At 32.2% G+C, this 10,913-nt stretch overlaps 1 protein-coding gene, 1 long non-coding RNA gene and 1 pseudogene across 2 annotated transcripts; 1 reads left to right on the forward strand and 2 right to left on the reverse strand.

Annotated features, from left to right (window-relative positions):
* Positions 1-2,356: 2,356 nt before the first annotated feature.
* Positions 2,357-6,382, reverse strand: LOC114743029 (rust resistance kinase Lr10-like). Its single transcript, XM_028931248.1, has 2 exons — positions 5,614-6,382; positions 2,357-3,489 (listed from the first exon to the last, which is right to left on the reverse strand). Exons 1-2 carry the CDS (start codon positions 6,353-6,355, stop codon positions 2,357-2,359), a joined length of 1,875 nt encoding a protein of 624 aa, XP_028787081.1. The 5' UTR covers positions 6,356-6,382.
* LOC114743035 (uncharacterized) lies at positions 3,549-5,039 on the reverse strand. The gene is made up of 3 exons (XR_003739951.1): positions 5,007-5,039; positions 4,797-4,820; positions 3,549-3,591 (listed from the first exon to the last, which is right to left on the reverse strand). It is a non-coding gene; the product is annotated as an uncharacterized LOC114743035 (long non-coding RNA).
* Positions 6,383-7,503: 1,121 nt separating the features above from the next.
* Positions 7,504-9,280, forward strand: LOC114743030 (rust resistance kinase Lr10-like; annotated as a pseudogene).
* The last annotated feature ends 1,633 nt before the right edge of the window (positions 9,281-10,913 follow it).

Consider the following 10,913-nt stretch of genomic DNA (forward strand, 5'->3'; position numbering starts at 1 on the left):
CCAAACAAAACTCATACTTTTAAACATACGAATTGATAAATCATTTTAAATTAAGCTATGGAGTTCATTAATCAAAAATCAAAACTTTCAAGAGAGTGTCACATGAAAAGTCTTAGAAATCTCCAGCCTTCTAACAGCCCCCCATATTAGATAGTAGTAATCAAAAGTATCAGTTTATAACATTAGAATAGATGAGCCTGATATGGCAACATATCATAAACCAGCATATAAAACAAAAGAAGAGAGGTTATACAAGCTAGAACAGTACACTAAGCCTCCAGAGCCTTCCTTGATGGACCACCACCTAAGCTATCACCTGAAGATAGTAGAAATCACGGGATGAGATAAAAGCCTTAATAACCAACTTTTTAACTCATCATACATACTAACATGTGTTCGTAAGATGTCAAGTGGGACAGTTATTAATTCTCGAAAATTATAGATATATCAATATAAACAGAAAACATGTGTACTAAGATAATTTCAATAATTCAAGCTCTCACTATGGGGTCAACACACAAACCACATAAATTTATCCCTCACTGTAAGAGATCAATCAGACATATAGGCTTATTTCTCACTTTGGGAGATGAATAAGAAGCCACAAAAGCATATCCCTTACTACAGGGGACGGAGGAAGCCAACTAATGTATATTAATGGCAACCTTACCACTTGATAGAGCAAGACTCAACTCAAAATCCAATTAATAACCAATCATTCAGAATATAATGAGAAATATCTTAATCTTTTCTCAATAAAATCCATAAAATATAAATTATTTTTTTTTCAAACGGCTTAGTGACAATTCCAAAAATTCCACAAAATAATTTTCATAGCTTAAAAAGGTATAACATATCTCCCTGAGTTTCAAATAGCATATCATTGTTTCAAAATATCAAAATACTCACAAACAACATATTAGCACATATAACAAATGAAAAATAGTTATCTCTCACCAAAACAATAAAAAGGATTACCACAAGGTCAATCTTGTACTCAACCAATAATTAATCTACACAATTAATATAACCACATATTAATATAAACTAATTAATTAATTAAGCTTATATTTGCTGGTAAAAAAATAATTAAGCTTATATATTAGTTAAATTTCTAATTTAATTTATTTTTATTCTAAATTTCAGCAACTCTCATAACCCAAATTAAGTATTTTAGAATTAACTTATAATTTTATGACAAGTCAAATTATTTATTTAGATCCTCCGAATTATTTACTTTAATAAAAAGAATTTTTCAAAATTTGCAAATATGAAATTATTATGTTCTAAATTTTTTAAAAATCCCATTTGAAGTTTAAACCTCAAAACCAAATCATCAAAAATTCAATAGTACTTCAAATATTTATAAATAAATAATTTAATCAAAGTTTTAATGGTATAACTATCAGATCTTCCCCCCCACAAATAATAAAAATTTTATTTAAAATAATTATTTTAAAGCCTCCAGTCACCCAGTAAATAAAACTAAATTGATTAAAATCTCAATAATATGTCAAACAACCCAAATAAATTATTTAACTTAATTTTGATCTGTATAAATACAATATATGTCATATATAACAGATTTTTTAAATTAAAAATTAATTTTTAAATATTAAAACCAACAAATAGACAAATCTAAATTGATAGAAATGATCTGCTATATTATATCTACAATACTATGGTTAACATTCATCAAAACTCAATACTTACTCCATATCTAAATCTCAAAATTTTCTCTAATCACCGTATTAATACTTTCATTAGGAAGTTTAAAATATATAGAAAATATTCATGAAAAAATTTTAATGAAAAGAAGTAATTTTATGTACCTAAATTATCCCCAAAGCTTGTCTTCTCCTTTAGAAATAGCAGGCATTCCTCTCCACGCTCCCTCTCTCCGTCTCTCTCTTCCTGTTGCTCTCTCTCTCTTTCTTTCTTTCTTTGTCTCTTGTTTGCCTTTTATCTGTAACCTTCAACTGTTCCTCCCTCATTTTCTTCTTCTTTCATTAATTCCTCCCTTCAACCATCCATCTCCGTTTTCTTCTTCATAATAAATGTTGCCACCAAAAGGTGTTCTTTTTTTTTTTTTAAATAATAAAGTATTATTATTTTACAATAATAAAATATTATTATTTAATTATTTTTTGAATTTTTTTACTGATATAATATTCAGGATATTGCAAAACATCATTACTAATGATAACAACATGCTGAATTATTTGGGCAAAACCCAAATCCGAACAACAACTAAATATTGAGATGGGACACATATGATAAGTTCAAACTTTAGAAAGCCACGAGCTTTGACCTAGCTCCTTTTTCAATTGCATCTTAGTTTCTATTACTTGTGGCCTCACCTAGCAAGATTGCTATGAGAATGTCCATGAATAGTGGATGTTGTTTGGCTTGAGCTGGACATGTGATCCACAAAAACAGTCTCGTTAGGATATAAAGAAGGTTTTGAAGGCATTTCAAGACTTCTAACATCATTTGCTTCTAACATTTCTATCACTTTGTTCATTGAAGGACGATCCGCAGGTTTTAGTTGTATACACCAGAGTGCTACTATGAACATTTTCTTTGCTAAATCCTTTTCTTCTTCTGTCAAATCTTCCATTCCAATATCTTTATCATCATCAAAGTGATCATAAATCCACAAAGGAAAGTAAAGTTGGCTTGAATGTTCTACATGTGAATTCAAATTCCTTCTTCGGCTTGCCATTTCCATCAAAAGCATTCCAAAACTATAAACATCAGCCTTGTGAGAAACTCCTCCAATATTCTTGTAAAATAATTCAGGAGCCATATACCCTATTGTTCCTCTTGCTGCGGTTAAAGTTACAATACTATCACCAACAGAATATAATCTTGCCAGTCCAAAATCTGAAATTTTTGGACTAAAATTATCATCAAGAAGAATATTATGGGGCTTAATATCAAAATGCAATATCTGCATATCGCATCCATGGTGAAGGTAAGGTATTCCACGAGCCACTCCCAGAGAAATCTCATATATCCGATGAAAACTCAAGGAGACGCTTTCTTTCTTGGGAAAAATATATTTATCCAAAGATCCATTCGACATATATTCATAAACAAGAGCACGCTTAGTTCCTTCCACACAAAACCCAACAAGATGAACCACATTGAAATGGTGTATCCTCCCAATGGTTGCAACTTCACTAATGAATTCTTGGCAATTGGCTTTGGATTTGCCCAACATTTTAATAGCAACATAAGATCCACTTCTTAGCTTCCCTTTGTATACAGTTCCAAAGCCTCCTTCGCCTAACTTAATCTTAAAACCCTCTGTCATTGCTCTTAATTCCTTGTAGGAGTACCTTATTGGAATAAGGTTTTGAAGTCTTATAAAATCTTCAATGTTCTCAAACATTGACATGTGCCTTCTCCGGTATTTATAAATCAACAATATGGATAGTAGTAGCACCCCCATTGAAAATCTGAGTATCATGTATGGCACAAGACCTATTGCAGTGAGTATTCCTAATTTGATTGCTGGATTTGTTAGAATAGAATCCGTGTCACTGTAGTGAGGGTATATACCCTTCCTTTCTACTTCCTCCAGTCCTGCAAATTCCCCACCCCCCCCAAAAAAAAAAAAAAAGAACACCGTATCATTGGTTAATAGTGACAAGAATATGACTACTTTGAATATACATAGAATTAAGTATTAATATCATTTTTAGTCCCTAAAATTTGAATTTTTTTTTTGAGCTTTAGTCTCTAAAATTTAAAACCAGCTGTAGTTTTAATTTTTGGAATTTGATTTTATTTTTATGATTTTTGGTCCTTAGAACAGTATTTTTGGCCTTTGAGACAAGATGTCAAGAACCAAAATTGTTAGTTTCAAATTTTAGGACCAAAATTAAAGTAAAGTAAAATTTTAGGGGTTAAAAATGCTATTAACCTTAGAATTAATTATTAGTATTTTTTTACAGGAGGATTTTACACAAATTGAACAAGAACAAGGTATAAAAATATAAGTAATAATATTTGTAAAAAAAATTTTTATATTGGATTCAAACATTTTTTTTTTCTATCTTTGATTTTGCCTATTCAATGTCCTTTTATAGAGTTGCAAACAATCGCTGAGAAGTAAGACAATAAATAAGTGTTTGGATATCTGCTTTTTAAAAGTAGTTTTTTACAAATCTAGATAAATTTCTTCACATATTTACTTTGTATATTGTAAAATCACTTGTAAAATTATTGTTTGGTTTCCATCCAAACACCCCTTAAGACATGTGGATATCATATGATGAGAAGTAGTTTTGATATTTGAAGTGAAACTTTGTTTGACATTTATAAAGTATTTAAAATCATGAGTAACATCATTTATTTATATGAAGTTTATTTTTATTTTTGACCATGACAAGATATAAAGTATATAGACTTTTGTTTACGGCACAGATAGGGAGTCAATCAGAAGTGTTGTTTTGGTATTGCCGTGGATTTGTTTTAGAAGGATGACGAAAAAGTGTAGGAATTTACTTGTAAAATATAAGATCCCTTTTCCCCAATTCAATCACTTAATATTCGTATGTGCTCAGGCCAATATATATATATATATATATATTCGTATGTGCAGAATCATTTTAATTTGGCGTATCCAAATGAAGATAGATATGGCACAAATTATAAGTCAAAAATCAAAATAACATATATAATCAGAAGATATATTAAAATTGATCAACTAATTAATTAAGAAATTAAAATCGTGGCTAAACTCAAAAAATAACAAAAAATGTGCCGGGGATGAGATAGAACCTTACCTTTTTCCAATCCATAAAGAAAATCTGCAAGGAAATTTTAGCAGTGTCAACAACGGCAGTGATTGAATACAAAATAAGTATCCAATTGGATGTTATTTTCTCTTAAAATTTATAAGCAGGATATGTTACGGAAAGTGATATATGACCTTTTAATAATAAATAATTAAGTTAATCAATTTTCTTATATACGTAAATAAGCTCATTATTTACCTTCTGCCAATATGCGCAACTTTGATAAATGACCTGCAAGACTCAGAAATATTAAAAATTAAAAACCGTAAATATAATGTCAACATGTTGAACATGGAAATCTCAATAAAACAAATTCGTTTTTTAATTAATCATTGACTGATTTTAGCGGGAAAAAGGTTTGTTTCATTTAAGCCAAGAAAACTGTTAAAATATATGAGTTAAGTAAAGAGTACTGCTCTTGAGCAAATAATACTTGGGTTCTTAATATAATATAAAAGTTAAATATTTAATTTAATTCTAAATATAAGTTCCTAATTGTCTTTTATAGTTATTTATTTTTTAAAAATAGTCTTTTTAGTTAAAGGTTTCATTAAATAATAGTTCTAGTTAATACACATGATTAGTAAGGGTATTCTAAAAAAAATAATACATATTTATTATAAATAACTAACTTAACAAATCTACTCAAATTAGTCAGTTCTTATATTAAAAACTGAAGTTATTAATTATTAATTTAAACCAGAAATGGAAAACTGGAAAAGTGACGTACATTTTATTCCCACTTCACCGTCAGTTATTCCCATGGGACTGATGCACCTCCTGGGAAACGCAGCGCATCTGAGACTTGTTGTTTTAGGGTCTAAAGAGCATTTACGATCACTTGGGCATTTAAAATCAATGCAAGCTCGTCGCCACCATGAAAGCTCAAATCCAGAGGAAAGCGCTATGTGAATATCAGTGTAGGACTTTTTTCTTTGATCTCCTATTGACTCCCAATCAGAGGCTATGGTGGCCACTGATTTCACACGACACTGAGATTTTAACTGGTAAGCCGACAGGTCTCCAGCCACAGCATAAACATGACTTTTTCCTTCCCACTTCACACAGGGAGCTGTGTCCAGGTATGCTACGTCGTCCCTCACTGGATCTCTACACTTTAGGTACACTACGTGCTTGAATGTAAATTGTTTGTATGTCAAAATAGCGTCATAGGGGTTACGGCTATGACTATCAGTGAAATTGGATAAGGATAAGAGATAGTGAGGGAGGGAAGAGCAATTTCCCTCCTGAATTCCAGGATCTACGAGTCGGATTGTGAAGTTGCTGTGGTCAATTCCCAGCACTCTATATGTTGCTGAATTCAGATGAAGCAGAGTTATGTTGTTTTCACAGGCTAGCTCATAGATTGGATCACCGCAGCCGGGCGGGTCATCTCGTAGTCGAAATGGATGTCTGATGTTTGTGATAATGCCGCACTGAGACGGAGCACAGGACTTGCTCTGCTCTTGGGAGCTCGCAAGTCCATATGTTAGAAGCAGTGCAAGCAACACAGAATCCCACCACCTTAAGCCTTTCTCTCTCTCCATTGTTCGCAATGATGTGCAGTTGTTGATTCTAAGCTGTTGTTCAATAAATTCCTTTTCTTTTCTTTAATAAACACAGCTCCTTGTCATTTTTTTCTTTTCTTTCTCATCCACGCGGCTAACTTGTGTCTTTTTTTTCCAAGGTTGACTTCACTTTTTGACTAATGACTTGTCTTTACATCTCTCTTGGCCCCTATGAATATTGACTAACTGCTAGAGTATTTTCCCCCCATTTTCCCGTACATTAGAAAATGCAAATTAAATAATTTATTATCTGAAAATTTTAAAGAGATTGATAATTAAGTGAAGAAAAAGAACAAATTTGATCAATCCAACTCTTTTAATTACTTAAGTAGCACCATAGACCACAGTAAACAATTTTGGTCAGTTGTGGTCAATTCAAAACTTTCACCTAAATAGTATCGTAAACCACGGGCAATTTTAGTCAATTTTGGTCGATTCAAAGCTTTTACTTAAGTAGTATCATAGAACACGATTAACAATTTAGATCAATTGTAGTCAATTCAAAACTTTTACTTTAGTACCGTAGTCCACGGGCCACGGTAGATAATTTCAATCAATTTGATCAATTTAAAACCTTTACTTAAATAGCACCATAGACCACAACAAAATATTTTGGTCATCTATAATTAATATAAAAATTTTACTTAAGCAGCACCATAGCCCACGACTAACAATTTTGAATAACTGTAGTCAATTCAAAGCTTTTACTTATGTTGCATCATAAATCATGAGCCACGACAAACAACTTCAGTCACCTCTGGTCAATCCAATGCTTTTCTTAAATAGTGCCAAGGATCATGGTAAACAATTTTGATCAACTCTGATCAATACAAAGCTTTTCCTTAACTAACACCATAACCACGACAAACAATTTTGGTCAAATGTGATCAATCCAAAGCTTTTTACTTTAGCAGCACCATAGACCACGAAAACAATTTTAACCTACAGTGGACTTCCAAGTCAATTCCTTCTTCTCCTTGCTTTCATTCTAAATGAAATATGTATCGTGTCACCTAACATATATTGGTATCCCAATCCAAGTTTCATGTAGAACTTGGAAAAGAAAATATTTGCTTACCATGTTTTGCTATTGCAGATTTTTGTTGTTGGTGATATTCCAACTATCAATGTTCCTTGTGAAACAAGGGAATGGTTTGAAACAGCATGTGGCTAATGATAAAACTATTCCATTCCATCTCTATGACCATGGCAGGATGGTTGAGTTCCTGTCTATCCCTGCTCTTGAAGGAGTAAGTCTCTATGTTTATGACAGGGACTATAAATCCCACATCTTACACACAGAGGATCCAGAGGGTTGTCTTACCAGACTCTTTCTACAACATCATCTCTACAATTCATCCATTTATCCTTTAGAGTTTTATGATATGACCAAAGAAAATGTTACTTTCTTTAATTGTTCTTCACTTGGGTCGAGATACCTTAGACACGAACACTTTTCCAATTCATCTGCACAAGATATGGTGGTCTGCCCAATTTATGCTGTTTCCTCCGAAGATAGCATCCTGGAGTGGGACCTAGCTTTCTACACCAAGATGTTTCAGGTAGTTTCTCCAATTTCCGCAATGTGCCTTCACAGAAACGTCTTGCAAATCAAATTTCCACAACCAAATTCTGATGTTGAAAAGCGTAAAACCAGGAAGATTCTTGGAATTGTTTTCCCAGGTGCTTGTGAAAATCATTGACTTTGCTTTTCCTCTTTTGCTCTTTTTCCCCCTCTCAACATGGCTTTTGGTATGTTCCTCTAATTGAAATTTGATGTTTAATTTACATGCTTCTGTAACACCAGGTTCAATTCTACTAGCGTTGGTGTTCATTGTGTGCTTTTACATGTATCTCTATTTCAAAGAGAAAGGAGATGATCAAGTGAGATTGGAAAAGTTTTTGGAGGATTACAAGGTACATAAGCCTACTAGATTTTCTTATGTTGAACTGAAATGAATCCCAAATCATTTCAAGCATAAATCAGGTGAAGGAGCTCATGGAGAAGTGTTTAAAGGTAAGTTATCTACGGAAATCCAAGTGGCTGTGAAAGTACTCAATAATTCAGAGAGCGATAGGCAAGAGTTCATCAATGAAGTGGGGACTATGGGCAAAATTCATCACATCAATATTGTTCGTTTGCTAGGCTTTTGCGCTGATGGTTTTCATCGTGCTCTTGTTTATGACTTCTTTCCAAATGGTTCCCTTCAAAAGTTCATATCTTCGCCAGACAACAAAGAAAATTTCCTTGGATGGTTGAAGTTGCAACAGTTAGCCCTTTCCATAGCTCAAGGGATTGAATATCTTCATCAAGGTTGTGATTACCGAATTCTTCACTTTGACATCAATCCTCATAATGTGTTGTTAGATCACAATTTTACTCGAAAAATTTTTAATTTTGGTCTAGCTAAATTGTGTTCTAAAAATCAAAGTACAGTATCAATAACAGTAGCTAGAGGAACTTTAGGCTACATTGCACTTGAAATCTTCTCTCGAAACTTTGGAAATGTGTCATATAAAGTAGATATTTACAGTTATGGAATGCTACTACTAGAAATGGTTGGTGGAAGGAAAAATGTTGATACTAATCCAGAAATCTTACAAGTGTTATACCCAGAATGGATCCATAGTTTGATGGAAGGAGGTGATATAAGTATCCACATAGAAGATGAAGATGACATTAAGATTGCAAGAAAACTGGCAATTGTGGGACTTTGGTGCATTCAATGGCATCCAATAAATCGTCCTTCCATGAAGACCATTATTCAAATGTTGGACGAAGAGGTTGATAAATTAAAGGTGCCTCCCACTCCATTTGACTTTGCCACTTCAACTAATACGAGTACCATAATTCCTACGAGACACTTGAATTTAGAGTTCGAAGTGATTCATGAATTCGAATAAATACTTGGGTGTGTATGAATACATGTAATTTTTATTTTTATTGAGAGTATTTTGTGAGGCTTGTAATATTATTTTCATGTTTATCCATAGATGAAATCAATTATTATCTATTTCCGTTACATGTGCAGATTGATGCTTTTTGTTTAATGCTATCTCTTGTCTTTAATATAAAAGTAAGTTGACTAATTTAAGTAAATTAAGAAAATTAAATAAGTTAGTTATTTATAATAAATAGGTATTGTCTTCTTTAAAATACCCTTGTTAATCATGTGTATTGGCTAGAACTATTATTTGATAAAACATTTAACATGTCCAACTATTAAAAGGACTAATTGGGACAAAGTAAATTAAAATCTTATATTTAAGACTAAATTGAATGTCAAACTAGCTCTTATATTAATGATTGTAAGTAGTATATTATATTATGCAGAACATTTTGTTATGTTAATGTTGTGGATATTAATAAAAGATTAAGGTACATCTAGCACTTAGAAAATTTTTTTAAAGTATATATAGCATCATAAAATAATTTATGGTGGAATTTGACCCCAGAAATTTTAAAAGTCGAGCAATCTCACCTGTGTTAAACAGCCCACAACCATCCGTTAACTCCCTCCTGTATTTTTTTGTCCGTATTCTTTCACGAATGTTGCCAGGCTTTTGAAGATGGATCTGTGATCCGGCGTGAATCGACTATGTCAGATGAAGAAGGAGACGATGGAAAAGAAAAGCAACGATGGAGATTTTTATAGTTGAGGGACAACAGATATGGATCAGAAATGGAATACAATGGGGAAGAAGCAAGAAGCAGAAAGATGAAATCTTGAATTAGGAAGGGACTCCTTGAAAGAGCTATGATCCTACGAGGAAATGAGCATGGGCAATCTGAATAGAGACGCCATTAATTAAAAGCACATATGCTAATATGTTCTCATCATCAGTTTCTGTACGATCGTTTTTCCCCCCATTTTACCTTTTTAGCATTTTCAATAAAAGAGAGGCATAGCCATAACACAAGCACTGCCAAAAGATGATCACCTCCCTACTTTCATTGGACGGTCTAGGTTGTATCATATTACTTTCGGTCATTAATAGAAAAACTAGTTTAACTTTTAACTTAGTACTAAATATAAGACCCTAAATCTACTTTGTCTCTCATATTTATTCATTTTTTCAAAGTAACCTTTGTAGTAGTTAAACATATTAAATTTCAATCAAATAATAGTTTTAGCTAATACATAATTAGTAAGAGTATTTTAGGAAAAACAAAACTAATTATTACAAATAACTAACTCAACAAATTTTATTAATCTACTTAAATTAGTCAACTAACTCTCATACTAAGAACGAAAGGTAGCAATGTTGAGTACATCGTACTGAATGAGGACTCTTTTAGGAAACCAGTTATCCATTGACTTAGAAAACGATACCCGTTTTTATAGTCATCGTTTATTGTTATGACTTCTAAATTCTCCCTAATATTATTCCTTTAATTTATTTTTAACTGTGGAGGTCTATTTTTGCAGACGAGTCTTCCCAAATTATACATGCAACTCAAATGGCTCATTTTATGCCTGCTCATAGGACGGGATGGGATTTCGATCCCGTATCTCCTCCCTATTTCAAATTTTTT

This window comes from Neltuma alba, unplaced genomic scaffold (assembly GCF_004799145.2).
Source record: "Neltuma alba isolate B1F8T4 unplaced genomic scaffold, ASM479914v2 tig00003917_pilon, whole genome shotgun sequence".
Lineage (NCBI taxonomy): Eukaryota > Viridiplantae > Streptophyta > Magnoliopsida > Fabales > Fabaceae > Neltuma > Neltuma alba.

Excerpts from the sequence above, each read along its gene's own strand:
- LOC114743029 (XM_028931248.1), bottom strand. The coding sequence starts at position 6,355 with ATGGAGAGAGAGAAAGGCTTAAGGTGGTGGGATTCTGTGTTGCTTGCA. Across the intron at positions 3,490-5,613 it reads TTTAGACCCTAAAACAACAA|GTCTTGTGCCATACATGATA; the intron begins GTCTCAGATGCG and ends TCACTGCAATAG.